Here is a 15,225-nt window from a genome sequence, read left to right as displayed (position 1 = left end):
TTCTAAAATTAGTTGCTGTTTATCCTACTTAATTATACATTTTGTTTATCTGCACCATATGAGAGAGAGACTGGAACCTTTGAACTCTCATTAGCCATGATGTGTAGCTACTGTTTCTAAGTGTGTTATTTCTATCATTATATTAAAATATTCCCAGTCTTGGAGCAAGGTTTAAATTTGGAGCAAGGGTTAAGCCAGTAATAACTGGTTTACAGAGCACTCTCAGTCTTGGCCTTTTCTCCTTCTGCCCAGGCTCTAGCGGAGGAGAAACAGAATGTGTGTTTTAGCTTGTCTAGTTCCTCGCTGCTCCCAGGAATTACAACATAATCCTTTTTTTTTTAATTGCTACATCTCTTTTGCTTTAAAACAAATGTTAAAGATATTATACATAATCTCTGAGCTGTACTGGTACATAGCCACTTAGAGTGTATTTAAGGTCTGGTGTGACTTCCATCATCCTTTTTCCTGTTTTCCTCTCCCCCTGTGTTTCAAGGCATGTCTTTGATGCAATTGCTTGTTCTCTGTGCCTTTCAACTGCACTGTTCCTCTATTTCTGTCTACATGTGACTGAGAATCTCTTCCTATTTCCTCATGCTGATCTCTCAAGTAATTGCTGGTGTGTTTCTAACCTCAGCCCATGCCCTCACTGACAGCTTGTTTTATTTTCCTTTGACGTATTTGGTTTCTTCTTAGTATTTGGCTGCCATCTGATTGCACCAGGTATGTTCGTTGACTTACTGGTTGTGTTAATGTTGCTTTGTGCCAGTTCTGTCTTGTTTGTTGAATTTGCACTATTTCCTGGTCATAGGTCATCAAGGTCTCTGGCCGACTGTAATATGAGGCCTGTTTTAGTTGGTAGTCTCCTTAGTTCACCAAAGTATATCCCTGTAAACTCTGGCTGTAGCAAATCCTTGTGTGAAAAGGGTCTTAGTTCTTCTGTTCATTAGCTGTTGTGCTAGACTTCACTTTAAGCCTTGAAATAGTGTATTTCCATGGTATAGGAGCAACCCTACAGCTTTTGCTTCTCTTTAGAGTTTTCTTGTGGTTTTTACTGCTGACTCAACTTTGCCATGACTTTGAGAATATCCAGGTAATGATGTAATGTGCTAAAAATCCCACTATTCACAGACCTTCTAGAATTCCTTTCCTACAAACTGGATTGCATTGTTGGAGTAAGACTGTATTTGGTATCCCATAGCACACACAGTGTGGTTTTATCTTGCATGTAACCATTTTGGCTGAAATAGCTGGTAAATAGTCCACTTCCCAAAAATTTTAAAAGTAAGCCAGCTGAAAGCCAATTTGGCATAGTGGTTAAGAATAGTAGATTTTGATCAAGAGAACCAGGTTTGATTCCCCACTCCTCCACATAAGCAGCAGACTCTAATCTGGTGAAGTGGGTTTGATTCCCCACTCCTCCTCTGCATAAAACCTGCTGGGTGATCTTGGACCAGTCACAGTTCTCTCAGAACTATTTCTGCCCCAACTACCCCACAAGGTGTCTGTAAACCATTTTGAGACCCCTTAAAGGTATACAAATGCAGGATATAAAAACCAACTCTTCTTCTAATCTACTGAACAAATCTACTCCCCCTTTTCCAAGGTCTCTCTGGAATGTCATGCTGTGTTAATGTTTCTTGAGGTTGATGGTCTTCCCAAGATCTAGACACAACACATTGCTAATTTATTCATGGCCAATAAATGGCTTCCCTGTCCCACTGCAGAACCCTTCAGTTCTAAGATGGAATTAGTGTACCTGATTTCTGTCTCAGTATTATTGCATTTTCTCTTCTGAAGAAGATGCTGTTCTGTACATAAATCTTGTATCAGGAAGGAGTTATCTCTTTTGGAAATCAGTCTTTTGTTTCTGGCCAGCCTTGCAATATCATAAGTAAATATCTTTGTAACATGTAACATAGACCTGTCTTTGATTAATCAAATTGCAACATCATTGGTTCTTGCCACTGTCACGGGAGCACCTTCCCAAGGACTCTTCTGAGATGTCGTCCCTGAAGACTTGGGACATGAAATCATGTTGGTGTTGCAATGAATTATTAGGGTAAATAAAATAGCAGAGCTGCAAGGGAGTTGTTTTGTAGAACTTTACTGGATAATGAAGAGGAAGAGGAGTTTGGATTTATATCCCCCCTTTCTCTCCTGTAGGAGACTCAAAGGGGCTTACAATCTTCTTGCCCTTCCCCCCTCACAACAAACATCCTGTGAGGTAGGTGGGGCTGAGAGAGCTCTGAGAAGCTGTGATTAGCCCAGTGGCAAGAACCATGCTGTTCATGGGAGGGAGGTTGAGCAGGCTAAGAAGGTAGAAACATGGAGGCAGGAGGAGGGAGCAAGGGAGTGTGAAGGGGAAGGTGGGACTGGCCAGGGACAGGCAGCAAGTGGAGCTAATGGGGCCAGTGAAGGATGGGCTTAGCCCTTGTTCCAAGATCATGATTGCAACCCAGGCAGAGAGAAGTGGTGGTGGGGAGGATGAAAGAGAGAGGGTGATGGCCAATGAGGCGGCTTCTGGCAGACGTTCCTACAGCTGTGGAACCTCGTGTGTCATGAGGGAAAGGCAGCATCTGAGACATCCTTCTTCAATTCTGAGGTCAAACTCCTGGGGAACTGGGAGAAGCGGCAGGAGTGACAAAAGGGGGCAGTAGTGAGGTGGCATCTACACCAGGGGGTGCCACACCCTCTATTTGAGTTTGTCCCAATTCAATTTTATATTCTGTTTTCTGCACTTATTAAAATGTTGTTTGTTTGTGATCTTGCCTTGTCGGTTGTAGTTTGTTACCTTTTCCCACTATCAACACATTATCAGTAATTATTTCAGTTCCTTTTAGCCTCTGTCAATCTGTTCTGAAATACTTCGGGAGCCTGACTGATGCTCATCAGCATTCTTGAGCAACAGTACCTTCCAAAAGGTGTGATAGATTCTTAATTCAGATGAATATGACAGAACCTGTTTTTTACATTACAAACCAAAAACAGTTGTACATTTGACAAATCTGTCAAGATGCCATCAACATTAGGGGAAATTGCTTCTTTTAAGTGCTTTGTTCAGGGGCATTGGACCATACATATCCTTAATTTACTGGCTGGCATCTTCAACACCACCATACAGTTTATTTAATCTGTGCTTTTCTTTACTGGTTGTGTTATTCCTCACTTCAGAAAACTTGGTAGTTAATCCTTCCGAGGCAGTACCAGAATTATAGGCACTTTTCTCTTTGGTAACTTAACAGGCTTTGTGTTGCTGTCAATCTCTATTTTATAAACACTCTCAAGTTGTCCATCTCCCTTGAACACATTACTGAATTCCTTTTGTGTCCTTTCCCCCCTTTCCATGTTCCTTGTTCTCCTGAATCTGCTGTGACTCACATGTTCATGGCTTATGCTGCTGTGCTGCCTAATAGTCAAATTGCTATGTGATCCTGGAACAACCATAAATTCTAGCCTGTCTTTCTTGCCTATTCTTGGGTTAGAAATTTTGAGGTTACTTTTCCCACTGGTTTCAGCATAGTATGGTTTTAACGTCTGGTTGGTTCCTTGGGAATGCTGGGATTCGTTAGTTGTCTTGAGACAATGTTGCAAGTGGTACCAATGTCTATTTGAAATTGTATCATTTTATCCCCCAGGACCATGGCTGCATGCAAGTATTTCTGCATTTTCCTGCTCTTCATTTATCACTTGATCTGCTTCCTAAAAATATCTTCACACTCACTATTACTCCTCATATTCAACATACACACTGCAGATTTAGCCATGTTCTGGTCGAAGAGATACTTGGATGCAAAGGTGTTCAATTTGCTACATTTATGGCATTTCCCCACCGTAAGCTGGGCATCTCTTTTTTTGTCTTGGCTGTTTACCCCGATAGAATTTACACTGCTCAGTGGTGGTGGTGTGTGTGTGTGTTTGGCTATATACCAGCTCCAGTAAGTTTCACCTCAGGGTGCATATTTCCAAATTTTTCTCTAAGTATAAATCAGCTTCCCTCAGCAATCTCTCTCATACTTGTGTGTCCTGATTTCTACACACTATCCTGTCTCTCATCAATGAGTCTTTAATATTGCCAAAATTGCAGCTAGCTGTTAGCATTTTCAAATGTATGTAGTCTTCAGTGCCTTCTCCCATTGCTTGATTCTGGCTCACAAAAACCCCTTTCTACTGTTTAATTCTTTCTGCGGTTGCAAAGGGCATCAAAACATACCAATACTCTAGTCAGATAATGCTGTGCTTGGGGAATATTTGAACACGTCTCATTGATTTCCATCCCTTTTTCTCGAGCTAAGTATGAAAACAGTTTCACAGTCGCCTCTCATATGCCACTGCAATGTCCACATGTAAATTAAACTCTTCTTACCAGGTCTTCCACACCTAAGATAAGTTCAAGGCTTGAATGTTCAATATCCCTGGTGGTCTCAGCCCTTTAATTTCCCCTGTCTTTTCCTGTGGGTCTTTTTCCCCGCTTTGCTTTTGGTTCTACTCACTGATTGTTGCTGACCTATCGATAAGGATTCAGTCACTGCTGCCACCATGTTTCAAAGTGCGTTATTTCTGTCTTTATATTAAAACACTCATAGTCATTGAACTTAAAAATTTACGGTGATACTAATTTGCAGAGTCTTAGCTTCTTTAATTCTGCTCAGGCCCCAAGTGAATAGAAAGAGACACTAGGGCCCTTTCCGCATGGGCCATTTACAGCGGCCCAGGGACGGCAAAAACGCCGTCCCTGGGCAGCTATTCCTGTGCAGCCCCGAGTGGCATGAAGGCGCCGCTTTCCACCTCCCTTCCTGAGGGAGGTTTTTGGAAAGCGCTGCCTTCCCATTGGTGCGGTGCGAATTGCACCGCGCTGAAGGCGCCGCTTTCCCGTCCCCCCTGCACTCACCTTGTCCTCCAGCATTGGTCTGGAGGGCTGCAGGGACCCGCCCATGCTACCCTCTGACCCCGGGAGGTCGAAGGGCAGCATGGGCGGGTCCCTGCAGCCCTCCAGAACGATGCTGGAGGACAAGGTGAGGGGGGGGGGACTCAGAAGAAGCGACTCAGTGCAGAGCCGCCTCTTCTGTGCTGGCCTCTGTGGGGGTCGCTCGCACACTCCCGTGCGAACGGCCCCCTCCCCTCCACTGACATAATTTCTGCTGGTGGAGAGGCGCCCTGAGTGTTACACTTGCCTAATTCCTGGTTCTTCCCAGGAACTACAACATATTTTTCTATATTACTACAGCTACCTAATGTGTTTCACACCTGAAAGATTTTATAGAGTTGCCAACTCTAGGTAGAGAAATTCCCAGAGATGTGAGACTGAGTCTGGGAAAAGTTACCTCAGTGGGTTATAAAGCCATACAATCCACTCTCCAAAGTAGCCATTTTCTTCAGAGGAATAGATATCTGTAGTCTGGAGATGTCCAGGCACCACCTGGAGGTGGGCAGCCCTATAACAGTGTTCATACCATGTTTCTCTCTGCCCTAAGCTCCTCCCTTCTTTCCTCCCATCCAGTAATTTTCCTGATACAACTGTGGAATCTGGTTTCCTCTTCATAGCTTCTGAAGCAGTGAGCTCCAATTGACCAAGCCTCAAAGTGGAATAAATGTTGTTTGTCTGTTGAAGTGTCTGGACACTTGAAGTGGAAAGTGGAATAAATGTTGAAGTGTCCGGACACTTCAAAGTTTTCAATTCAGAAGACAGTTGGGGGTCCTCAATGCATGTTTAGAGATACCATTACAAATAGGTTATGGGGCTAGGCCATAGTCCTAATAGTGATGCAACAACTATCACGATAACTGCAAGCTAAAGCTGGCCTTAAAATCTAAGTTGGCTCTCTTGCTGTGGAGAGACATCACACATTGCATATAAGGTTTGCCAGCTATTCTTTCCTGACTGGATCATCTCCCTTTAATAGCAACCTAAGTCAGTAGGTGAGATTTTGGGGTCGGGTGGGGCAGCAGAAAGTGATGCTGGAAGACTGCTACTCTGATACTTAGTTATGGAATGCTGCAGGTTTCCATCTTTTCTCCCATGCTATTTAATATCTTTAAGAGTGATCTGATATAGTGTTTACTTCCTTGTGAATGGCAAGATCAGTAGCTGAACTGCTGGAGTACAGTATGTTAGAAAGAATCATTCCCCCCACCCTTCAACAGCCGCCACTGACTGAATACTTTACATTCTGTAGTTGCTCTTTTCACAATGTCTCTCTAGGCCAGCCCCCATTGTTGCCAGTTTTTCTATTCCAGATTACCCCTTATTACAATTGTCTTTAAAAAAAACGTAATATGCAGTCAAAATAATAACTAGATTATTGTGCAAAGTCTAAGCATATGTCATAGGTATCATTTCTGACACTGGCGCTTCTGTTGCAGAGGGGCTGCATATTCTCAGCAATAATCAACGATAGTATCTTTCTGCAAGGAAATATAATTTTCTTTTCCCTCCCTGCTACTAGATTGTGAACATTGTATGGACTGTGATTGGATGGCTGTTATGAGCATAGATAATACCCATGACGTTATCACTGACATATCTTTTCCCTCTGCTGTTTGTATAAATCTTATTAATTGTGTGAATTCTAACCTTTAGATAAATTGAACATTCTCCTGCTGTACCATTCCACCGCAAGAAGTATCTCCCCTCCTGTTAAGGGAAGTAAATTAGGAAAGGAACCTCTTCCTCTAATGGCCTCTATTCTTTTAACAAATATGTTAAAGCTTTCTGTGCTCTATGACAAAGTTTCTGGGAATATTATTTTTGAAAAGAAAAATTGCCCTTGTATTTAATTAAAATGAGGGGAAGTTTAAAAAAACGTATCTCAGTAGCATTTCTTCATTTCTATACTCAGTCCCAGAACGATAATACAAATTATAATAATGTAGTAGGAGAATCTTTCATATAGTCCCTGCATGTGTTTATAGTATGCAAACAGATTGTCTCATGAAACACAGCAACGTTGGCACAGGCAAAGGGCTGCTCCTCTTCTATCCTGAATATTTGCACTGGAAAGGTTAATTACTAAACACATGTAGTTTTCTGGGTTCCTGTTGTGGAGCATTCTGAGGAGTGGCCATGAAAGAAACCTGCAATAAGGATCTTTTCTGAGCAGCATCTCACAGGCAACAATTTAGGAATATCGTCCAATGAGGGAAGAAAGATTCCAGTCCATCCTGCCCAATTCTTTTGATCACGGGAAAGGGTAGACTCTGACAGGAACACTGTATATGTATGAGCATTTCAAAGAAAGGAAAAATTGGTACACAGTCAGGGACACTTAGGCAGCATGTGAGTAGCTCCAATGCCAATAACTGTGCTGGAACGAGGTTTGGTTTTGCCTACTATTTCAACCAGTAAATATTAGACATCCATAAATACTTTCTTTTAAAGTGTGAAAACATGTTAAGCAGCTAGATCAATGGAAATGGATAAATGTGTGTCAGTTATACTGCCATTCCGAAATCCATCTACATCAGTTTACACTGAGCTTGTATCCCTAGTTGTCTTGCAAGGACACTGAACAGCATGAATTTCCTTCCTCAAGTTCTTTCTTCAGTCTGGAGAAGATGACGAACAGGAATAGTTTTTCCTACTTTTTTATTCTGTTCATTTTCCAAAGCATAAATGAGAGAAACCTGCCTCTTGTGCAGAGTAAAGGAAAGTTGGGTCTTTTTGCATTCAGGGTATAAGAAACAGGAAGGATTCCGTCTATTTCTTTGCTCCCTTAAATTGCAAGGTGAGAGAAATCCCTGCCTCCCTTCTCAGACCCTCTCTCTGCATGCCAGAGGTCTTGGGGGTATTGGAGAGAATGGTTGCTTCTGCTGCTGCTGCTTTTTAAATAGACCAAACAGAGGTTGCCTTGTAAGCCAAATGGAAAGCCCCTTTTAGGCCAATGAGACTAATCTATACCCTAGAATAAATTGACTTGAACAGGAAGTATATATATTTATATGGCAATTTGTCCAAATGTGACAATTGCTGTTATAATGTTACATTAGCTATGCTGGATCTATAGCTGGCACTTTCTAAATATTTTAATCACAGTTTTAGAAACAAAATCCAGTATTCACAAACTATGGCATTTTATTTCAGAGGCCTTTGCTTACATTTGTACAATATATTACATAATTCCATTGTCTGCAGAACCTAATATATATTTTATAGTTTCTCTCTATATGCCTTTCCTTCAATGTTTGTCAACAATGTTTTTACAGTCCTGTACATATCTGAATATCTTGAAACCATTTTCAATAAAATCAGTTACCTTAAGCACACATCACTAAGACTGAAAATGCTTTTCTTAGAAAAGTCAAATGTAAAGATTCTGACACTCTAGCATCTACCAACAGAAGGTATGAAATTCTTACATGTTGTATTGCCAGAAAAAAAGAAAAAACATGCCTGCCTCCATAAGCCCCAGCCAAAAGAAGTACACAGAACTACAATTAAAACAGTAAAACAATCTGTACAATAAAGTACTGTGTATTAACAGTGCCAGGTATTAAATATCTTGAATGAACACTTTTGCCATATACAAATGTCTTACAAAGGTGTGTAATTAAATACAAGTGCCAAACAAGAGAGGGCTTGGGATTCATACAACATAAAATCAATAGAAGTGGAAACAGTTGAGTTGATTTTGTACAAGGCATTTAAAAAAACAAACAAGTCATACCTTCCACTCAGTTAGCTATTTATATTATAAACAACTATCCCTTTGTGGCAATGTTCTCAGCAACCATGAATTATATTAATGCAGTTTACTCGTTCTTGAAGACCTCTCAGTTGTAGCTCATAATAAAATAAGCATTACAAATGGAACATTTGTTGCTTTAACAGAAAAGAAACTTTTACAAGAAACACAAAAATATAAGTGTTATAATTCATTATGAATAAATATACACTTTAAACTGGCTAAATACAATCTTTATACATTAAGATTTAATACAGTTTGTTAGCCATTTTCTTCGTTTTTTCACAATGTATTTTTATCAAAATTAAAAAAAATACTGATTCATAGAAAAATGGCAAAGTACAGTAGTTTCGTTCCAATTCATGGGTTATTAAAACCCACAGTAACCTATTTAGCCTAATTCAAACCTGTAAACATTAGTCAGCCTTTTCAACAGAATCCTTATATTTGGTTATCAGGTCTGATGAAAAAAATCCTATTAACTGCAGGTTTGGAATTAAATTACATGTGCTTGACTTGTACAGTTATAGCCACTGTAAGGTGACTTAGTTAAAAAACAATCAGTTGTAAAAAATGAAAATAGGTTCATTTTTCCTAAATAATGGAAAAATATCAAATGCTCCAGATTCAACAAAATACCAGGGACTAACTGAACAGTATGTCATTTTAACACACCAATTAGGCCTATCCAACAACTGTATGCTTACTGTATTGATTCTATAGGTAGTGAATAACCTCCCTTTGCCACAATGGAAGGCCTTCAACTTACTCAACATACAATTCCCAGACAAGTTGGAAACAATTATTGCTTGAGGAAAAGCAGTTTGTTGTACTTTTTCTTCTTAAAAAGTGCACTTAAGTGCAAAGTTAGCTTGTCAAGAAATTTTTTAAATACAAAATAGTGCTTGTCTGAAGTTTGTGCCACTGTGCAGTATAAAAAGTGGCTCTCAGCAGCCATTAAGTGCAAAGTGCTTAGGCCAGTCTTGCTGTCACCTGCACTCAACTGACATTCCATTTTGTGATGAGCTGGAAATGGGTGGATCTGCTAAACTTAACATAACAGCTGCTGTAATGGAACTGGAGGAAGGTGAGGAAGAAGATGATGACATGGTAGCAGCACCTGTAAAATAAAATATCAGTAATGTTATATTTCTTGATTGTTAGATTTGGTTTAGCTTCATTTTATTCCATTTTTAGATTTGGTTTAACTTCATTTTATTCCAGAGAGGTAACCGTGTTAGTCTGGAATCGGGAGTGGCGGTGGCGGGAGGAAGCTCTTTTTGTGGAATGGGCACTGAAGTGACCGAGGGGGACCAGTTGAATCTTTGCCCCTCATCTCCCAAATCAAGCCCCATGGAGCATCTCCCGAGCGTAGCTCAAAGTCTTCTCCTGCTCTTGCCTTGTTTTAGGGGTTAATAAACTACAGGCCTTTCATTTTGCCAGTATATGGCCTTCAACAAGGCACATTAGTCATCTGGGCCGTTTCCCCCTCATTACACTTCTTAAAAGGGTAAGCCCTTTACAATCCATGGTGTTTTCCAAGAGGAAAATTTAAAAATCTGTGATTTTCCCCTCACAGATTGCAGATCAAAGAGATACATCTGTTCTTCACAGTGGCAGAAGAAGAACTGAGGGATGAGTGCTCTTCCCCCTTCTCATTATGTGACCATTTGGGTGGAGAAGGCTGACTCTGCCTCCAAGAGGAGTGGGGAGAGCACTCAATACTACAGATCTTTCTGGAAAGCTTGCTAGATTTCTCCATAGCAGGCCTGTGCATGAACAATCCCACCGTGGGACTGCACGTGAAGACCATGCAGGTGAAATGTCCTTCCTGAACTTTTCATATTGCTTTAACATTAAATTGGCAGCTACTGAATATGAGAAAAAACACTATCATGTTACAATGAGACAATTGATTTATCAGTATTTAAGGGATAACCAACATGCCTAATTCTAGAAAAAATACATTTGGAAATTAAGTCCAACAGATGCAATCATTTCTATCGAAGTCTTTCCTTCAATGTATTGTGGCTCAAAGCATCTATGAAAAGCATTACTTTAGAAACTACAATAGTTAAGTCAAACAAGTAATTTTTATGCAAAAACTTTAAAAACTAAAGTGTGAGGCATTGATACTAAGTCCAGTTTCTTAGAAGGAAGAAGTACATAAGATTCATCCAAGATTCACAAAACAGAAGACCTAATGTTTTAATAGAAACCCGAGAGTCCAGTTTTGATCTTACTGATACAGTTCAACTTTAAAACACAAGAGAAAAGTTCTGGCATGACTACTCACTTTCCCGCTCTTTTTTCTTCAACCGCTTTCTCCTTCGGTCAATGGAAGCTACTTCTGATTTTAAAGACAAGTAGTGTTTCCTGATTTCTTGCAACTTTTCTTGAAGGATTGTTATGCGCTCTGCACTGGTCATATTTTCCAAGTCAGCTGCATTTAGAACGATATGTATTAGTCTAAGCTAAAATGTTAATTCCTCGTTATGAAGAATACATGATGTAATTTCAATTCAATTTTATGTGGATGCTGCTATGTAAATTTTAAGGGTTTTAATGTTAATGTTTATATTTATATCTATTGTTTCATCAGCCTTGTTTATGGGTCCTGTACATCCCTCACAGCCCTCTGGGGGTTGAGCGGTCTATGAAGTATAATAAATAATAATAATAAGAGTAACATAAAATGGACTGCCAGACTGTAAGGGAAGCAAAAACAGATATAGATATATATTTATAAATTTAACAGAAATGAAGTCAAATTTATGTAACTGCAGTCTTTCTAATTGAAATATCAAAAATTGAAGAATATTTTCAAAAATATAAGATTCACCTGCTGTAAGACTAGATAAGCAGGGGCATCCTGTTTGTTTCTAAAGGCTTGCAGCCCTTCCCCAAGCATGTACTTGAGGCTTCAACAAGCACATACATAAGAGAGTGAAACAAGCTACAGGGAATCTACACTTACACATTTGGAAACTCCATTTGTAAAGTTTTGGCAATCGATTATTCTGCTCTTTAAGATCTGACTCCTTCTCTCCATTCTTCCCACATTTTGCTAGAGACTGTGTTCTTGCTGGAGGTTTGGATTGCTGAGACTTCATTCCTGCAGAAACTGGTTTTGTTGGCTGAGATTTGGCAATACTTTCCCCAGCAGAAAGTTCTTCACTATCGCTGCTGTTTGCTGAAGAAACACACAGAAATACTCTGTATAGTAAAACCCTCAGACTCCATCAGGAGTTTGTTTTATAAGCAGTATTTTCTCTTCCAAGAGAAACAACTTGAACTACTAAACATCATTCCTGCATAGGTAAGTGAGAATGTGACTTGGACTGCAAAAGGCGAAGGGAAAGCAATCACATGATCTGCTATGAACTGGGCAATTCCTCAAAGCCGTGGTAGACACAGACCAATATAATCATATTCTTCACTTAAACAATATTGTAAAACGTTCACTTTGGAAGAACCTAAATATTAAGGTTTTCGATTTAGCAAACCAGGCTCAAACTGGTGCATGGAGACATTTAATGTACCTCTCCATACAACTGCAACTCCTATGTAATTTCAAGTTTCATGGTTAAAATTCTAAACATGTTTTATTATTCAAGTTTTGTTCTATATCTAGTTGCCATACTTACCACTTTTGCTCTTCTTTTTGTTATTCATGACTGGAGTTTTGTGACTTCTTTTCTGCTTTTTTGAGGACCCACCTCCCTGGACATCTTTAAGCCTCTTCTGGCCTGGACAAACTATATTTAAAAAGCCATGAATACTTAGGAAGAACGAGACATTATACTCTGCATTTTACATAACATAGACCTTCAATATGACATGGGAACTCCATGGAAGGAATTATTTCAAAAGCTTGGGTGTAGGGCCGCCAACCTTCAGATGGTGACTGGATATCTCCTGGAATTACAACTGATCAGTTCACCTAGAGAAAATGGCTGCTTTGGAAGGTGGACTCTATGGCATTATACCCCACTGAAATCCCTCTCCTCACCAAACCCTGCCCCCCTCAAGACTCTACCCGTAAAATATCCGATAATTCCCAACTTGGAGCTGGCAACCCCACTTCATTCAGTGAGACTAGCTGCAATTCTAAGAACATTCCCTTGGAGTAAGGCCCATTGATTGAAACAATGAACAGACCTGAAAGAGAATGGATCTTTCCTTGGTTCAATGCAATGCTTTAAAATAAATAGACCAAGACCTAAAGAAGCGTTTTTCTCGCTATCTTTGCCACAGAAATCATTACTGGAAAAACAAACTACTGTTCCATTTTAAAAGCATCTGGCAAGTGGATATTATGGCGGCAAAGAAGTGAGCTACTGTATACTGATATCCTTTCTTTGGGTGTCAACCACAGACAACCTCATTTTAGATACTGTACCTTCCTGAGCAGAGCTGCATCCAACTAAACCCACTTCAATCAGTTTAGAAGGTTGTGCTTAGGATGGCATTGTAAATGAAATGAGGAATTGATAAGGTAATTAATTAAAACAAAACAAGGATTATTATTATTACTGTTTATATATGTACCCTGTCCTTTCCTGACTGTAGCCAGGCTCAGGGGGCTCACATACTCAGGGGGCTCACATAATTCAGGCAATAAATCAATAATAATTAAACCTTATCATTAAAATTCTAACTTTAAATCCACATGGCATGCTTAATAACATTTAAACCCTTGACAAGGGAAAAGAGAAAAAATCTAATTCTGAACATGATCCTAAGATGCAGATTAGTAAATCCACATATTATAGAGAAGACCGGTCATTCTATAAATCTGGGGGAATCCTCCGGTTTGCAGAAAGATCTTAAGCTGCAAAACAATAATGGTGGGGGAGAATTTTTTTTAAGGTTTAAAATGCTGAGATCTCACATAATTTCCTCATGAGGTCTTGGCAGCCATTTTGGATTGCTTAGGCAACTCAAGTTATCCAAAATGGCTGCTGCATCTTCACTTCAACACTGTAGGTAAATTGGGAAAGGATGAGTGGGCAGGCAGGCAGGCAGACACGACAAGAAGGAAGATGGGAGGTTTGTGAGAGGAAGGAAAGAAAAATGGAGCAAGAGAGAGAGCAAATGAGTTTGGGAGAATCAAAAAGCAGTTAAAACAGAAATGCTGCAGGAAAAACAGAAATACTGTTAGAGGAAAAGAACAAGCAGCAGATGAATTGAGATAGGACAATGGAAAGGAGGGGGAAAGAACAGGAAAATGAGATACGGAATGGGGGAGAGAAGGAAGGAAAATGGTGATAGGCTGGGGAGGATTATCAACTGTGGGAAGATGAAATTCCTCCAGCAAATCCCCTTACACATTTTAAAAACAAACATTTAATGCACCGAGCAAAAGACTGTTCATATCACTGGTAATTTTAAATTTACAAAATCCTTTGGAAGTTATCTGAAATATTTGATATTGCTGTAATAAGGGATAAAACTAATAAAGGTCAGCATTAAAGCATTTTATTCAAGCCATAACAGGGCTCAATAAGTGCTGTACATTTTTATCACCCTATGTTTGTGATTTACAGATGATGTTATGTTTGAGAGATTTCCAAGGACTTTAAGTTACATGCTTTCATAGAGTTACCGTATATACTCGCATATAAGTTGAATTTTTCAGCACATTTTTTGTGCTGAAAAAGCCCCCCTCCACTTATACATGAGTCGGGTGTATTTTAAAAAATATTTTAGGGGTTTTACTTTGTCGGCCACCAGGGGGCGCAGTTTTTATGCTAGTGGCACCAGAATTTCAGAGAATTTTCAAGAGACTCTCCTGATGATACCACCCAAGTTTGGTTCAGGGGGTCCAAAGTTATGGACCCCCAAAGGGGGTGCCCCCATCCCCCATTGTTTCCAATGGGAGCTAATAGTAGATGGTGCTACATTTTGAGGGTCCATAACTTTGGACTCCTTGAACCAAACTTCATCAAACCCGGGTGGTATCATCAGGAGGGTCTCCTAAAGATACTCTGAAATGTTGGTACTGTTAACATAAACATTCCTCCCCTGACCAAAAATCCAGTTTTGAAGGATTTTAACTCTTGTGTTTTAGCTTGGTTGCTGATTGAACTAAAGTTTTTGTACATTTAAAGTTATTGTTGAGACCATATTGTTTTTGTTGACCCTCTTTTCCACTTACAGAGCTAGTTTACTGTTTTTCTTTGAAATAAATATTAAAAAACATTTAACCTACTGATGCCTCAATTAATGTAATTTTATTGCTATCTATTTTTATTTTTGAAATTTACTAGTAGCTGCTGCATTTCCCACCCTTGACTTATATGCGAGTCAATAAATTTTCCCAGTTTTTTGTGGTAAAATTAGGCGCCTCGACTTATATGCAGGTCGACTTATACACGAGTATATACAGGTATGTACAATTGGCTGCTGTTAGGGCTTTCCAGGCTGTATAGCTGCAGTCTGACAGTTTTAACTCCTAACATTTTGCCCACATCAATGGCTGGCATCTTCAGAGGCATGTCATGGTAAGGTGTGTTTCTCTACCAGACCATGGACACACAGTCTG

At 39.7% G+C, this 15,225-nt stretch overlaps 1 protein-coding gene across 4 annotated transcripts in view; it reads right to left on the bottom strand.

Moving 5' to 3' along the window:
- Positions 1-8,050: 8,050 nt before the first annotated feature.
- The window catches only part of ARID4B (AT-rich interaction domain 4B), a 118,350-nt gene continuing 111,175 nt past the window's right edge, over positions 8,051-15,225 (bottom strand). For all 4 annotated transcript variants that reach the window (XM_048485794.1, XM_048485804.1, XM_048485813.1 and 1 more), the window contains 4 exons: positions 12,326-12,436; positions 11,656-11,871; positions 10,975-11,121; positions 8,051-9,798 (listed from right to left, as the gene is read on the bottom strand). In XM_048485794.1, the coding sequence (XP_048341751.1) occupies positions 9,668-9,798; positions 10,975-11,121; positions 11,656-11,871; positions 12,326-12,436 (605 nt within the window). In that variant the 3' untranslated portion in view covers positions 8,051-9,667. The remainder of the gene's footprint in view (positions 9,799-10,974; positions 11,122-11,655; positions 11,872-12,325; positions 12,437-15,225) is intronic.

Source organism: Sphaerodactylus townsendi, linkage group LG01, assembly GCF_021028975.2.
Source record: "Sphaerodactylus townsendi isolate TG3544 linkage group LG01, MPM_Stown_v2.3, whole genome shotgun sequence".
In the NCBI taxonomy this organism is placed as follows: Eukaryota; Metazoa; Chordata; class Lepidosauria; order Squamata; family Sphaerodactylidae; genus Sphaerodactylus; species Sphaerodactylus townsendi.
The sequence above is the reverse complement of the archived record's forward strand: the minus strand, read 5'-3'. Positions and strand labels throughout refer to the sequence as shown.